General features: G+C 36.2%; 1 protein-coding gene across 2 annotated transcripts; it reads right to left on the bottom strand.

Moving 5' to 3' along the window:
* Nucleotides 1-392: 392 nt before the first annotated feature.
* Nucleotides 393-16277, bottom strand: si:dkey-262k9.2. Of its 2 annotated transcripts, XM_038269525.1 has the most exons (9): nt 16115-16277; nt 15211-15275; nt 10207-10267; nt 8924-8956; nt 7633-7665; nt 6900-6950; nt 5411-5479; nt 5164-5206; nt 393-2489 (listed from the first exon to the last, which is right to left on the bottom strand). In XM_038269525.1, exons 1-9 carry the CDS (start codon nt 16260-16262, stop codon nt 2444-2446), a joined length of 549 nt encoding a protein of 182 aa, XP_038125453.1. In that variant the 5' UTR covers nt 16263-16277; the 3' UTR covers nt 393-2443. The 2 variants fall into 2 exon arrangements, with proteins under 2 accessions (XP_038125453.1, XP_038125454.1); XM_038269526.1 differs by lacking the exon at nt 15211-15275 and having other exon boundaries at nt 16115-16267.
* Nucleotides 16278-17460: the final 1183 nt, after the last annotated feature.

Consider the following 17460-nt stretch of genomic DNA (forward strand, 5'->3'; position numbering starts at 1 on the left):
CAAACTGATAAGTGGAAAAACTGGAACCTGTTGCCTCTGTAAAACAAAACTGCACTGGAATGTAATTTAATTTTTAATAAAATAAAAGCTCCATTTTAGTTTATAGAAGCTGTTATAAAACTAGACTTATTCTAGTGGTATGTTGTTTTGAAAACGTTTATAACTAAAAGTCAAAAGCAATAAACACATTTACAGACTTAAGAATCGCAACTACTCTTTACACATGAGAATTATGAATGAAGCGGACACATGAAAATAAAATTAAAAAAAAATTTTTTTTAAGCTGAACTTTAAAAAAAGTATGTATGTTATATGAGAAAAGTCTTATTATAAACAATCACTGGCACAATATCATTGCATGCATATGGTATTTCAATTACACAAACAACAGATTAAGTTTTATAGCACATTTAATGTCAAAATATGGACAAAAATCCCACCATAGATTTATATATTTACATAATTTTCCCCATTCTAATCGCCATTAGAACTAATAAAAGGTGTCTTTGTCTGTGCAAATTGGTGATGGTATTTTTGGAAGATATTAACACATCAATTACTAGTTCTGAAAATTACATGAATACCTCATTAAATGTCTTTGGCATAGAAATACATATAAAAAAGTGCAGCGCTGATTTAAACTTATTGCTATAATAAAACATGAATACATATTTTACAGACTTTTGCAATCATCAGAATTCCTCACAAAAGATAACCCTTAAGCCATTTTTATTACTTTGAAAAATACAAGTTTTACTTAGTAAATATATTCTACTTAAACTTCACTCATGACCTCCATGCTTTTATCGCTGAATACTTAAGCACTTCTCAAATTTGCATTAACCAATGATTTCTAACATGACTGCAAAATGGGTTACAAACATTAAAAGGTGTTTAAAACTTTTTTCCTAGATAAACTGCAGCAACAACCATAATGGGTTAGATTAAATGCATAACAGACTAACAGTTTAAATGACTGAGATTCCCACTTGAATAATAGCGACAAAAGCTTAAATGCTACATGTATTGCATTATGTTAAACAGTAGTGTCACAACAGGGCAGCTCTCCAAAGAGGGAATATCAGCAAGGCATGCAGATGCATGTGTACAGAAACTCTTTTCTGCAATTTGGAGAAGAAGAAAAAAAGAAATACCTTCAAATAATATAATGAAATAAAACCAGGAAACAGAATAATTCATGCAGAGGGAAAAAAATGAAATGTTCTTTACTCTAGTTTATATATGAAATGCTGACACATTAAGGCTGCAATCAGAAATAGATCACTACGATACGATCAAATATAAACTGTTTAAAGTCAGATAATTTGCCCGGTACTAATTTATAAGTATGGGTTTATTTAAGCTGATGCCTGAAAGCAGAAACTGCACATCTCGTGAGCCAAGCTGTGTTTCTTGTCAAGATTTAGTGGAAAGAAGATTTTGCTTCAACACATCAGGTTTCTGAAAGCTGGGAGTTATCCCACTCTACCTGAAACATTTTCTGACATAGGCCTTCAGTTTTAAATCTATGTTTAGAAAGCTTTCCTGCACATAGTGTGATTGGTGTCATGTGAGTGAAACCAGCACCCTCTATTATTAAAAAAAATAAAAACATTGGTTGCAATTCCCCAGCCATCTCAACTCAACTGTATTATTCCCCCCTCCCTCTTACTGAGCCTTCTGCCTTCAGTGCTAGATGCATTGCTCTAACACTGAGCAGGTTCCTGAAAGTTATTTACAACGCACAAGAATAACAGATTTTTTACACAAAAAAAAAAAAGTAGAACAAACAAAAACATCATTCATATTGGCTGATTATTTAGCATCTTAGCTGCAAGGTGTGCTTAACTTGTGTATCCACTTATTTTTATTTGACACAGCTGAAAAAAAGATGAAGAGCTGGTTTTGCCTTTCAGTAAAGGTAAATAAGTAAATAAGTGAGCATTCTGCTGGCTTAGTGCGGATTAGCATGGTTTGTCACAGTCAACGATCATTTGAGAGGCGGGTTTGCTCCACACGCACCAAGTCAAAACACAATTACAGTTTTTCTGCTTAAATGGTCAATCTATTTATGCTTCTAAAAAAAAAAAAAAAGCTTTAGCTATGCTAGATTAATAATTTTAACACAAAGAAGCTGCAAGCCACATTCTCTGCTCTAATTTGGATTCTTCAAACAACATCCAATTAAAAAGGTTTGAATGTGTTCCAAAAAATCCCTGGCTAAATGGAGAACAAACAGCTGGGAGACAGAGAAAACATGGCACAACAGTGTGAAGAGAAGTCATACTGCATAGGTTAGATAGGCTTATGAGGACGTGAGAGACTGGGCAGTGAAAAGCAAGCCAACGTGCAAATGTGTTCAAATGTCCTGAGTCAGTGTTGGAGAAAACAGCCTGTTCTCCTCACTTGGCTATTTGGTGCAGAACTGCTGTGCTGTCGGGAATTATATGGTTTCTTTCTGGTTCTGTTCAGTGGGTACGGAGTAAATCCTGTAAATGGGACACAGCAAGCATAATTACTTGACACAGGGCAAAATAAACTTGAATATCATTTAAAAGGTAGTTTAATTCAATTCAGCAATTGAAACTTTTAGATTAATAGAAACATTACACATTTTGTTTTCCTGTTTATCTAGATGACTCAGGGTGAAAGATAATCAAGCCTAACCTCAAGATAAAGAAAAACAAAAAAAAACAGTAGAAGTGTTCTCCAATCATGGGAAGGATTACTGACTATAGCTGTCCATCAGTCACTTACTGGCACCTTCCTTAATGGAGGGTGACCACAAACATCATTTTTAGTAAGCCGGCGGTTCAGATCATTATCTTCTAAGTATGTGAATGGAAAAAGAGGTGCATAACCGCAACTTTTAAGAGCAACAGTTTAAGGAAGATAGACAAAGCATATGTGGCTAGTTGCCATGCTAAAAGAGCAACCACACAGTGCGATTTTCTCAAACTATTTTTTGTCTTAAAAAAGAAAAGCTGGGGATCAAACACCTAACTGCACCCACAGTTAGATCACAGACTACAGGAGTTCAGATCTATTCAAGCAAACAGAGCTTGAAACTTTTGTGGAAACTCTCAGAATTGTGACTGACGGCGGTTGAAACAGACACAGCAATAGATGTCAGAAACAGATAACGTTACAATTTGGACAGTCTATTATTCTGTGCGATTCCCCACAAAACTATAGATTCAACTTAGCAGCTGCATTTAGCTGCTCGTGTTTACGTAGGGCTCAGGCAGTCATAAAGAGGCGCTCTGGGACAAATGACTCATTCAGTGACGGACCCAACCCTCTCAAGTTACCAAAGGTGAGTTTTAAAGAACTGCAGTCTGCATGAAGCATCAATAGAGGCCAATATCTACTGTATAGTGAACAAAAAAAGACTTTATACATCTCAAAAGACATTGTATACTTTGGTCAGACAATATTGCCTAAAGTCTGATAAACAGGTTTGGAAGAAATTTAACTGAAACAGCAATTTCAAAAATCAATTACTATTGTACTTGTTCAAAAAACTCTAACCATTTGTATGATTTCAATAAATTCATAAGTTAGTCAGGTACTTCATGGACTAAAATAAGTTCATATATAATTTACCTACATTCCCCCCCCCCCCCCTTTTTTGAATTATTTAAGAGATTGTTTTATATGGCAAGTACCCCCCCCCCCCCCCTTCTCAAACACATGAGACAGGTACATACAATTCTTTTTTTAATTTGGCTAACAGCCCCTGCTATATCTCAACATTTCTCATATTTGTCATCATTAAAAAATCATTTGCATTTGGACCATTTATGAGCTTCAGCTTAAAAGTTCAATATGTTTATATGTGGCTGAAGTCAGGCTTGGTGAAAACCCAACCTTTCAAGTGAAGTGAGCCATCGATGACTGAAGCAGAAGTTTCACAACTGGGGTTCGGTGGAGAAATTGACAAAGGATTTCATTTTTTGTTTCTAAATCATGTCTTACCCAAGAATGAGTCAGTTAACCCACCTGACCTGAACTCCATGGAAAATCTATGAAGATGACCCCAGATCCCACAGTGCAGATTTCAAAGAAGTTGACTTTTTTGATTAAATAAAATTAGTTTTTCTATGATATTGTAATTTATTGAGATGCTTTATAAAGTACACATTTTTTCTATTCCATTATAAAGTAGAATTAAAAAGAAGTTTCAAAATGAATGACTGATCTGAACACTGAAAACTGCACTGGTGCCTCATATTGCAGGGATTCCAACCTCAAAATGGTTGCTGCATAACCTAAACAACACAGCTCATCCCCCAGGTGAGACTTATAAAAGAGGCTGAAAACTGTTGATCCAACAAACCAGAGGTTGCTGCATGATTAAGCCTCCTTTCAATGGAGCAATCATTCAGCACCAAACACAGCTTGAGCGGGCTGCAGCTCCTCGAGGCAGCCACTAATCCTGCACAGGAATTTAACCCTAGCATGCTAATCGAATTTAGTGTCATTACTGTAATGGATGTTCTCCTGTTGTCTGAATTTGAACTCTACAACCCCTGTGACCAGAGTCATGCATTTTATATGTCACCAGACAAACAAATAAAATTCAGTCTGCAAGAACTTAAAATTGAAAATGACAGTTAAGCAGCAGCCAAAAACTTGGAGCAACATTTTGCAAAACTGGTTTAGGTTGTTTTGCTGTAAGATTTCCACTGACTGCTGTCAAAACTTTGTTTACTGGGTTTATTTATTCTGTACAGTTGTCTCCTTGTGACTAAGAGTGTGAGGTAAGCTTTGGGACAGGTTGGGTCCTGTCATGATAGCTCATACCTTACCAGTGCCACCGGCTGAGAGCCATTGTTTGACAGATAGGTGGGGAGTTTTTAACCCCGGTCTTTAGAGGGCACAAGCTGCAACACTAATTGTTGTACAAGTCCAGACGGGCTGAAGTAGGTGGATGCAGATGGTGCGATCATGCATGACTGTTCTTCGTGGTTTTTTGGATGTTGACAATGCAGACCAAGTGTAGCACAACGTAAAAGCAGTAGCGTGGCTGTTACCCAACAGACAGGTTTTGTCACTCTGAAGCTGACTTAGCATGAAGTTCACCCAAAAACCAAAACCAGTGTTGCTTCATGCGAGTAGAAAACAATGAATAAATTGGAATAAAAGGTAAATTGATCTTACCCTTGCTGTTGTTTGAGCTTTTGCCGTTTCATCAAGAATACAGCTGCAAATAGGGAAATAAAAAAAAGGAGGGGAGGGGGTGAAAGGTCATGGTTCAGTCAGAGAAAAGTTGATATTTATTTAGGTGGCAACAGCTTTACAAGGCACACAAGGAGCACAGTGATTCCAGGCAAGTGCTGAAAGGCAATACATCTGTCAACTGTGGGAATGTTCCCATTTCACTCTTAACAAAACAAAGGCCGCTTACCTCCTATTGCTATGACTGAAAGAGCCACCGCCGTACCCAGAACAGCTATGATGATCAGAGTCATTTGACCTACAAAAATAGAAGAAACAAACATATTTGAAGTCCTGCACAAAGAGTCAGCTCAATAAAAAAAGTGAACACATATATATGTAGTAACTGCACAAATAAATTTTCAAACTCAGAATTGTATTTTCTTCACAAAGAGACTTAGAAAAATGACAATATTGAATTAAAAAAATGTCCAACGCCTAACAGATAAAGATTGTACATTTAAAAATTTCACCAACACCTATTTATTGCATGCCATACAACAAAAAACAAAACAAGCCAAGTTATTCTTACAATATACTGTTTGAACCCCGACAAAATTTTGAATTTTCCTATTTGTCTTCATGTTTTACAATCTTTGTTATGCTATGCTTGCTATTTTGACTACTGAGACTTCCCTTTTTGTAAGACAGGACATATCACCTGGGATTTAAGGGGAACCATTTCTGGGGTTTTTGAAGATGAAGTTTTCCATTTGTTGAGTGATTTTCCTTTCTGGTTGTTCAGTATAGGATATTTTTTGCTAGAATTCACCACAATATAGTTGGTGAGAAAAGTGAACTTGAGACAGCCTAGTTCAGAACCCAGATTCTCCTATTAAAACCTTGTTATAATGAAGACAACATTACCTTGACATGATATTAATAAAGGACAGATTAGAGGGAAGAATGCATAGTTCTAGACATTTTTGCATTGATCAACCCTGCATATTCATTTCTATTCAATCAGGGATGCTATTTTCTTGTTGCTTTATACTGAACATTGAGGTTACCATCATCTTTACTCGATGGAAACAGAAGCAGGGTTTTTTTTTCTTGTCTGACCAGAAATCACATTTCCCCAATTTGATTTGAGCTTTGGGTCCAAAGAGGGCAGAGGCCCTCTTAACTAAATTTATAGCTTCCTTTACAGGTAGGTTTTGGATGCCACTCTAATTTGTTCAAGGGGAATCATTGGTAGACATATTCCTAAATAATTGCAAAGTAAAAATTCTGGGGCTTGGAAATCACACTTTAAGTCTGCACAGAGAATTCTCCAAATTCCATGCTGATGATATTATCTGTGCAGGATGTCTAAAGACGATGAACTGCACATCTTGGTCTTAGATTTTTCTAAGCAAACATGCAAACATTTATTTAGCTTAATTATTTTTGCCCCTTATTCTCACAGGGTTTCCTTGCCCTGTCCAAGCCTGGATATCAAACTAGCAAATACAATTATATTTAAAATAAATTAAATGCAATTCTGGCATCAATTTTTAAATATATCTCACGTCAAATAAAAAAAAAAAAATGCATTTCAAGATGGGTAAACCATTGTTACATTTTTTTTTTTTTATTTACCTTTGTACAAAAATCAACTTTGCTTGTATTATAGTTCTTTATACTTAAGGTATGAAGCAACATTAGGACAATAATTAAAGAACAAATGCTTTACTTACTTTCCTGTGGGTTGTCATTTTCAGGTGGAGCGCCTCCAACAAAATCCATATCTAAGAGGCACAAAACAAAAGTCAAATTTTTTCCCCCTCTAACCTTACGCGTTGCTTCTTTTATACAAAAACAGTCTATAGTTAAATCATTCATTATTATTTGGACTTGTATTAAGTTAGAGGCATAGAGTTTGAGTCTGAGCTTATGCTCGTATATCCTACAGATAGAAAAAAGGTTCAGGCTTCCATGGGGGTTGTGATCATATGCTGAAAAGCTGCCTTTACAGCAGCAGGCAGACAGGCTGCAGGCTGGTAACTCTGCTATAAGGGTGTGTAATTCTATCAAATGCCCATCAAAGTCTGGATGAGGAGTGACAGAAAGGGGTGTGTAGGGAATGAGAATGTCAATGTTGATTAGGTGACCGACAGGGCAGCAGAGATATCAGTGTGCTCATTGGCCTTTCAGCAGGATCCACAGGGCCTCTCTGGAGAGCTAATTGATTCCATTCATGGCTTAATGGTTAGAGAGGGGTAAATGCCAACAGGGGCCACAGACCCTCTGCACATCTCAGTGGACTGGAACACCCTATGCACAATGCTGACCTACTGACAGTAATTACAGGCCATAACCCTCACATACTCCTCTGGGCAGCTGCCATTACAGTGGTTGTGGTCAGAAGAAAATCTAACAATTCAAGAATCAAACCTCCTGTTGGTACAGGGAGGAGAAAAATGAACTCACTTCTGCTTTGAACCATATCCTCATCGTCTGAATCTGGAATAAATAAAAAAAGAAAATAAGGGTGAAATTAAAAAATGCAAAGCATTAAAAAAAAAAAACGACTGAAACTGGGAGAACTATAAATAAGGAAGAAATCTCATTAAAAGTGAGGTCGGGGCTGTAGATGAAAGTCACATAGAATGATGCACCTTCTGTTCTTCACTTTGTTTAAGCATGTAGGAATGAGGAGATGGATGAGAATAATGCACTCTTTAAGATTATGCTCAGAGTACCTCATCACTCCTCTTCATTCTATTACAAACTTCTTTAAAAAAAAAAAAAAAGCAAAACTTTCAGTCTAAACATGAGTAAAACATTCACTAGTAAGAGATTACCAAGTTGTATGTGATGCAAGGAAATATTTGAATGCAATTTCAATAGAATATTTTTTTATCTCTGATGTAAGCATCTTAATGAATGTTTAATTTATTATGCAGTGAATCAAAACAAAGGCAAAAAAAAAAGTGCATTTTATTCTTCTCACTTTTGTTTCCTTTAGTAAAATCAACAGTCTAAAAGCACTAATGTGTGTGTGTGTGTATATATATATATATATATATATATACACACACACACACACACTTATAAATAAAATATGTAGATGTATAGTTTGACTAAAACGTGTAGTTTGACTTAATTTAAAAGGACTTAAGGCACCAATTTCTTTAGTTTTTCCATCATGTTGCAGCACATCCAACAAATTGCGCAATAAACTGCCTTCATGGCGTCTACTCTCGTTTGCTCAGCAGTAATGAGCAGCTTTTCAACACAAATATGACATACAAGACAAAAGAAAAGAAGAGCATTTGTGTGATGTTTAGATTTTAGGTAAGCCATCAAAGGTGGAGGCTCAAACCTGCTCAATTACATGAACACAGTGAAAGAAATTATACATCTTTCATCTGGTCATACTCAGATGAGTATGTGGCAGCACAATCCAGCTATTAAAAATAATCGGTTGGCTTTGAATAACAGGGCACTAGAAATATTGACGCATATGGCATGCTTATTTAAAATAAAACACATAATTCTTTTCAAAACAAATGAGGGAGTACTATTTGGTGCAGCTTTACATAGGCGTGATCTGAAGTAAATGCTTTTAAAAATAAAAGAAATTTCAATCTCTGAGTTGATATGGTCAAATAAACTGTTGCCATTTACCAGGGAACCATAAAACATGCAGATTTTTTATTGTTTTTTTTATAATTTTTTTTTTTTCCTTTTCAGATTCACTGAAATGTGGACTACATACCATCAGCTGATCCTTCAAAATCCTCTGAAAGAACTGCAAAATAAAAAGAATATCAATTGCTATATTAAAACATTTCTTCTACCAATTAGAGTACAGTGCATTACAATAGTTTAGATTGTCCTTGAAATTATTACCAATAATCTAGGATTTATTTTCTTAAAAGAAATGTATAAATTGTGAAGTAAACGAAAGAAGCTCCGCGTTCACTCTCATCTGAAAAGTAAGCTTTATATTTGTTAATCCTATGCAAGAGCCTTGCAATGCTTTAAAAAATAGAAAGTCTTCTGTGGTCTTGACACACTTTGCCAATCTGTAGACTGAAATATTTGTGAATAATAAAGAAAAACTCAATTGATATAAGTTAGACTAGATGGGTGTTTTCATGACCAGGCATTTGATTTTTGTGCTAAATTAATTAAATTTAGGAGTGGATTTTGACTTTGGATTTTAAACCACAATAAGGTTTCTTGGCATGGTTTGGGGTATTAAGCCCTTTACAGATTCCCTTCAATTCCAACCAATATTCAAGCCTACTGAAGAAAGAAACCCACAGCATGACCATTTGCTGGTATTTTATGTGATGGGAGGAAAGACATGTTCTTTGATAAATGTTCTCCTTGCTTAATATTTTAACTAAGATAGACAACCAAGAACTTTATGTAAGAATGTGGAAGGTAAATGAGTTCACATTGTATAATTTAGAGGTGTAATAATAAAAGTAATTGGAAAGAAATGTAAGCCCACAGTTGAGGTTTTTTTGGAAAATTATATTATATTAAGTATAACTTATATATATGATAAATATAAGTTAAAGTAATATAAATGTCTTTAAAACTGAACAGTTTTATCCATTTGAAAACACTGAATTGTCATATAGAATCCTAACAAATGATACTGAAATTTGCTGTTTAATATGAAAAACACTTTAAATATTGCACAACTGTACATAAGGCCATTTTGCCCATTGACAGATTTTCTGTTTGTTACTTTGGTTTGCTCCAAAGAAAATTAAAAACATGGCTTGTTGCCAATTTTATTTCTTTGTATTTTTCTTTCAATGTTTTTCTTTTGCTTTCAGGTGAACAAGTTCTGTCAACGTTTTGAGGCAGTTGCGAAATCCAGCAGAATCCAGTAGAATGTGATAATTCTGTCGCACACGGCACAAGATAGCAAATGCATGTAGGCAGATTGAAGGAAAAAAAAAAAAAAAGTCTGGCACATGGATGCCTGGGCCCCTGATTAAATGTTTATCACCTGAAAACGTATCAGAGATGAGAACATACCGATGGCAGCTGGCAGCAGTAGCAGTGCACAGAGAAACAGCAATCGCATCATCTTCAAATGCTGCAGGGAGAACAAGGAAAAAAAAAAAAAAAAAAGAGATAAAGTTAAAAATATCTTCTATTAATATGCAGTCACTGATGTGGGTAAAATCTTGGGGTTCTTGTGTGGAGACAGAAAGTGTTGGAAAGCAGACAGCAGTATTGGTACCCCGCTGGTATTTCTGAGTTTCAAACACTGCAGAGTTGCATGTTAGCGGAAAAATACAAATTTAGAGCAAAACCTGCCCGTGTGCTTTTTTAACTGGTTTAAAAAGTGCACATGCAAATCTAGATTGTAATCTGAGCTGTATGATGGCTGAGACTGAAAAAATTGATTCCCACTGCGATCAGCATTAAAAGAAAAACGGTACAAAAGCTTCTGTCAAAACAAGCTGGCAGTAAATGCATGCTCAACATTTCCCCCCCTATGTAAAGCAAGGGTGACATATCTATTGCACAATGTTTCCAGGAAGATCTACAAGACTGACAAAATAAATAAGCATTGTATTTGTTGCATGTAGGTAATCCCCATGAAAAAGCAGTTTACAAAAAAAATAAATATGAACAAGTTTGGAAATGTTATTTTAACCTGTCTAATGTATTAAATTCATCATCATATACTATCATACATAATTTTAGGGGAATGCCTGTTATTGTTTGGTGTGCATGAGTCTTTATTTCATTCTAAAAAAATAAATCTCACAACTCACTTCCCTGTTACAGAGCATAGATGTAAAACCCACATGTTCACAGCTGGTTGAACAAAAACCCCAGCTGTTTCCAACACAATATGGATGTTGATATTTTTAATATGGGAAAATGAGAATAACCTCTCCTCCAGTTTAAATCCGGAATAAAGCTTCTTTGTTCTGACATGAGACAGACTATGTCAGGAACCAAAAGTCATTGGCTCCTGCCGAGTTGTACAGTAGACAAAGAGGGGACCCTCCTGTTGAGCTTTGTTCTACATGTTAAACTATAGGCCCCTTTGCATTGTTCATAAGCACCATTGTGTCCTTCCTTCCTCAGCTGTTAATCACCAAGGGGAAACAACTCAGAGTAAGATACAACAGCAAATCCCAAGGCACCTACTAACATTACCACATAGGAGGAAGTGACTCTCTGCCGTGACAAGGAAATTAAATGTTCAGGCGGCATGTTTTTGGAATTTCCTACCGTTATATAATCACCAACAAAATGTGCTATACACTTTCATCATGTTCACACAAAATTTAAATGTATAAGGTGTGCCTTGTATTGGTTGCCATATAATTTTTTACCAAAGTTTCAAAAGATCCTGGTTTCCAAACCCCAAATATTTTATTTTTCACTCCTAAAGCAATTTACTAAAATCTCATAGAAGGTGCTGTTGGGCTTTCAATAATCCACTATGGTCCCACAGTGGATAAATTCAGTTGCATCAGCTGCTAGAAAGGGAAAAGTTTTACAGAATAATAACCCAATACAGCTATTAAAATACTAGTACATTTTAGACTGAAATAGGACAGGAAAAAAATAATAATTTAACAGCAGTGCTGTAAAAAGCTTTTTTAACATGTTTGAAGCATTGATGGTTGTATGTTACAGCTGCTGGAAGGAAGGATGTGTGATTATGCTTGTTTGTGCACCTAAAGTCCTTCAACAGCATCAAGCATGGCACTGAGGGACAACCCACTGTGATGTACTTTTGGTAGTCCCTTTGCCTCCCATCTCCTGCCTTTGGGCATCCTGAAATCTGCCAAATCTGTCTTTTTTCAAAAAGTTATCTAAAACTTCTTCCTACATGCTCAAAATAAATCGCTGCTCCAACAAATACACCAAGAAGATGACTGATGCAACCGCTACATTAAAAAAATGAAGGATCTCAGCCCATTTAGCAGGTGGAGTTTGAAGATTACTATGATGTATAGAATTATGAGTAATACCTTAATTTGCCAAAGTCCAACAACATTTGGGAATTTGCTTCTTGCTGTTATTTGGTAACCAAAAAGTGGTACGTATAAATGCCTATACCCAAGTATATCTGTACAAAAATTCTCAGTCATCTGGGTCATTGCAACTACAAAAAAAAGGGACTTAAATCCGAAGCAACCAGCATGTCCCTCAGTTTTTCTGAAATATTTCGAAAATAAGAGAAATTCTGGTTGTCTCTGCTTTAAGTTTGTTGGCACCACTCAAGTGAAATAGGCATATTAACATAGAAAATATTTTTTTTCCTTACATTAGAATATGATCAGTTCAAGTTCGTTAAAATTGCTTAAATCAGCAAACTGCTCCAATTTGTCACAAACTTACTACTACAAAGAGCTATTACAGATAATATTTGCACATATCACTTAAAAAAAATTAATTAAAAATCCTATACTGTATTGCTCTTTTAAATCTGCTCTTTAGACAGAAATCAAATTTCTATTGCATGCTAGCAACTAGATCAGGCAGCCTCACTAACCAGTCGATAACTTGTTTAGTAAATGGCTTATACTTATAAAGTGCCTTTTAAAGCATTCCAAAGCTACACATCCACTACATCCAGGCATTCACATGCTGATGGTGGCAAGTTACATTTAGCTACAGCTTCCCTTGGGATCACTGACAGAAGAGAGGCTGCTGTACATAGGAGCCACCAGGCAATGTGGGTGAAGTGTCTTGCCCAAGGACACAACAACTGATTGGCACAGAGCTGAGGTTACAGCCCTACTGTTGCAGGAAAAACTCCTGCATCCTTCACTGCTGTTGTCCTAAAGTTTGCTCTAAAACAAGTGGAATGTTAAAGCAATATGCTCAACGATAATTAAAAAGCTTAATGGGATCAAAACTAATTTAGCGCGTGAAGTAATAGTTTTCTGTTTAAAGAAATGCCATTTAATTAGTTTAGACAGGTAGGTTTTCGCTTTATTTGTTTAAGTTTATTGCATTTTCACTAAAGGTTATAACAGCATGACAGTCTCATACTGGCTATCTCTTGCATCCACATTGCAGGGCTGCACAGACGCAGGTACAAACCAGTTGTCAAGATTATCTTCCTACTAAAAATAGACCTAAGCATCAAGAAGTATCTTGCTTGATTATATTTGCAGGAAGACGTTAATCACACAGCTGTGGCTGATTGGAGAGGGAGTGCTGTACGTGGGCTGCCCGGACCTCTTGAATAGCCGGAGTAAATCCAAACACAACAGATCTAAGAAGCTACAAATAAAAGCCCCTTCTGTATCCAATTTGCTTTTCAGAGTCGCCTTGGGTGAAATAATAAGCTGATCCAATTTGCAAATATTTATCAACCCATTCCACTTCCTCCACATCCAAATTGCTCCTGACGCTTGCATTATTCTTCAAATTGGGTAATATATTCTTGTACATTCAAATTTTCTCTTTCATACCAAAACCTATTTTGTGACATCTAATAACAAGAAGCATGCTCATAAAGCAGATATGCCAGCTGCTTTCCGGCTGGAGGATAATAACCAGTGAATGAAGAAATCAACAAATCATGGAACTATCGTGCTTCAGAGCTAGACAAGAGTCAGTCCATTAACATAGAATTAATAATGACTCCCACACCAATCTGGTAATGCTAAACAGGAAATATCTAAATCCAACCAGAAGGCTTCATTTTAAACAAAACAGGCCATACTAATATTTTTAAAAGTTCACACAGCGGTCAACAATAAGTCAGCAGCCTTAAAGGCCATTTATCTTATCTGCTTACATAGAACAAGCACCTAGTTATACACAGAACTGTCACTGGCAGTAGCAATCACAAACATCTCCTTCAAATAAATCAGTATTAGCCTCAGTGCTTAATAGGGTTCACAAGAAAGCAAAGAAGATTGAGAAGAGGATGAGTATGAATATGGGTAAACATCAACAGTCAATTCCCAAAAGAATGAGCAACAATAATCAGGAGTGCAGTCAGAGGACAAAAGTTCCCTTCTAAATCATTTGTTATTCAGCTTTTTAGAAGTGGATGCTTCTAGAAGAGAGAACTGTTTCCTTAATTCTACAAAACTAAAACCGTTGCCATTTATCAAAGCAAGCTTAATGCAAATGCATTCCTTCTATATTTTGCTTCACCAACTGCAACAGTAAATAAAGTGAAGCAATGACAACTCAGAGTTCAGTCAGTGCTGTGCACCAATTGCTACGACCAGCCCAAAGAACTATGAGGTTTGTGGGCAACTTTTTGGCGCATACGGCCAGTGCAAGCAGTAGTGAAATAAATAAAAGGAATTGAGTGCCTCTAACAGTCAGACAGAGACACGTTAACATATTTCCCTCTGCTCCATTTGAGAATTTGTCAAGATTACACAAAGCCAATACTGAATAGAGTTTTACATTGCTGTTAAATGTGGGTATTTCCATGCTCCACTGTGAGCAAAAAGCATCAAAATTCAGAGTAAGGAAATACAGCATTTCAGTCACGTAGTTCTTTTCACTTCTTTATGTGAGCAAGACGAAACTGTTTTTATTTTACAGTCACACCAAGGGTTAGGTAAATAAAAAAAGGAAAAAAAATTATCATTTATCTCAAAAACCAGCCACATCAAAGCAACAAAGTTTTTTGTTTTTCTGTCGACGCAAAACCTCTACTCCTTTTTGCCTAACTCTGGGGAAAGTAGTGTAGATAAAGAAGATGCATGAACACAGAAGCAAATTAGATGTCATCGCAATAACAGACACACACAGGAAGAGTGAAATTAGGCACAAAAGGTAGCCTAAGCATTTCCCATATTGAGAAACCTGTAAGCTGTTGACAGTGTTATGCACAGAGATATGTACAAGGTGCACAAAAAAGAAAAGCACAAAGAAAGGAGTCCAGTTGTACATTTTCTGAATCATTAGGTCACAAAAGCTTCAAATAGCCTACCCTTAGGAGTACAAGACAAATCTAGAGGAAAAGAAGGTGCATACTACATGTATTGTATCTGTTTTCCTATCTGAGCTCTGAGAATCGACGCTCTCACTCACCGCTGCTCGCATGTAGCTCTGATGATTCACAGCAAAGTCCTTAAACAGGATATGCTCTCTTACTGCTGAGTGGGTCAAGTAAGGCAGGCAAAAAAAAAAAAAACTTTTCTCACTTAGGGTAGGGACTTTACAGCCACCTCATTTAGCGCAGAAAATGTCCCCTTTCTGTGGAAACTAAAGCTGCTGCCATCATGCCAATTAAACCTCTTTAGTAATTTCAAGTTAGTTTCTGGAAAACAGAGCAGTTTGAAAACGAAAGGTATAATATATAATCACCAATCACAGTTCAGTAATGACATACTCTGTGTTTATAGAAAGGATTAGGTTTTTAGAACATCTTGCACTGTGTTCTGATGATGAATCTGAAAACTTGACAGGCTAATAATGCTCTCTGAGTAGATTGACAGGCTCATAGCACAGGTGTGTAAACAGGCCATTCAGTGCCAACATTTCCCTCACCTTTTCTGGTTCAGGCTTTATCTCTAAATGTTTTTGTCAGTGTGCAAATCATCTTAGCAACATCCTATATATAAATATATGTGTGTGTGCTTTCTGACAGCTGGTTAGTGAGAGATAGCCTGTTTAAAGTTAATACTGCAGCCCCAGCTGTGCTCTGCTAAGGAGGCTTTTCTTTGCAGGTGCAGAGCTTTAATTACCCCCCAGATCCAAAGGTCACTTTTTGCACAAACACTCAGGTTATGGATTAGTCAGACAAGTTTTGCAGCATGTTGGTGCTCAGTTCACTTGCATTCCTCCTTTACTGTTTTCACAAAGACGTGTAATTTTCCCAAAAAAAATTATTGATATGCACAGCCGTTTAACTTTTTCCTTTAGATTCTGCACAGATACAAAACGCTTCTGATTATTATTATTAGCTGAACCTTTAACTAAAGTATCTACTTACATTCAAAGGAGGTGTTGTTGTTCAAAGTTGCCTCAGTACACCACTGGTATGTTGTTTCTTCTGTCGCAGTACTTGTTGCAATCATAGAAACTGCCAGTGTGCAAGCTCTCTTTAACTCAGGTGTACTCACCTTAAGGAAGCAGTTCATGATTGGCTGGTGAGCTCCTGAAATGTGACACCACCCCTTCATCCTTACCTTCTTTTACAGGCTAACTTGTTATGCCTGAGACTTATTGCGAAACTCGGTTTCGACAAATACTGTAGATGTAGAATATTCATGTGAGTGAGACTATGTCATTTACATTTTGAGAGCATTTGCTGCAGTTAGATAAGGACATTTTTTTTGTGTTATTTTCTGCTGATTTGCACATTTACTGCAATTCCAACTGTTATATCAGATAAATGGTATAATGTGCTGCTCTGTGGGTTTGAACATCTCTTTGTCTTTTTTTATGAAAAACAAAACTCCACTCTGTCTTTTAAGTTAAAACATATCTTTTTAAAAGATCTCTAGAGATAAACAATTTTCCTCTGAAGGACTCAGACCTTAGACTTTTTAACACAAGTCCATGCTTTTGCTTTTGAAGTTTTCATTCCTTTTTTTTCAGCCTCACCTTCCTGACATACATTTTAAAGTATTTGGCTCAAAATTAAGGGTTTTTGTTGTCGTCTGTCATTAAATTGATAAAATGGATTTTAAAAAATAACTTATCTTTTGGTTATTATTGATTTATTGAGAAATGTATCTTGATAATGCTTTCAATTTTTTTCCCTTAGCTTAAATTTCTTATTATTTTTACTTTTAGATCTTGTGCTAATCAAATATCTGAATTTCAAGGAAGAAAATCCAAGATTTCCTACCAAACCATAACCCTAAATTTAAAATGGCTACTTAGATGGAAAGAGATAAGATCCAGTTTACTGCAACGTGTTTCTCTGAAATACTGTTTTTCAGCTTGTATTACTTCTGAATCCCCCCCAAGGACATCCTTTTGAATAATAGAACATTAATTTTCCATTGTTAAGTTAATTTACTTATCACCTGAATTGAACCACAGCTGTCCCAGGGATCAGCATGAACCGTGTTCTAACTGGTTCCCAAGACACTTTGCAAAGGCCTGTGCATTTTTGCCAGGAATGTAAAACAGGGCAGCAGTTGTATAAATCTATCACCTGCAACATCGCCACACCTTAGCTTCCTCTGTTCAGTTTTAAGGTAAAAGGTGTTAATATGGGAAAAAACGACAAGGAACCCCTTAAATTATGATGTTTTTAGTGGAGAGAAGCAGAAATTAGTTAGATATTTTAGGCTCTTTAGACATTTAGTCCATCCACTGTTGTTTGCT

This window comes from Cyprinodon tularosa, unplaced genomic scaffold, assembly GCF_016077235.1.
Source record: "Cyprinodon tularosa strain WSP-4 unplaced genomic scaffold, ASM1607723v1 ctg73, whole genome shotgun sequence".
NCBI lineage: Eukaryota > Metazoa > Chordata > Actinopteri > Cyprinodontiformes > Cyprinodontidae > Cyprinodon > Cyprinodon tularosa.

Bases quoted from the DNA above. Each gene is read 5' to 3' on its own strand.
- si:dkey-262k9.2 (XM_038269525.1), bottom strand. From the start codon at position 16,262: ATGAACTGCTTCCTTAAGGTGAGTACACCTGAGTTAAAGAGAGCTTGC. The intron at 15,276-16,114 runs GTAAGTAGATAC...TGACCCACTCAG, and splicing joins CAACAACACCTCCTTTGAAT to CAGTAAGAGAGCATATCCTG. The intron at 8,957-10,206 runs GTATGTTCTCAT...TTTATTTTGCAG, and splicing joins ACTGCTGCCAGCTGCCATCG to TTCTTTCAGAGGATTTTGAA.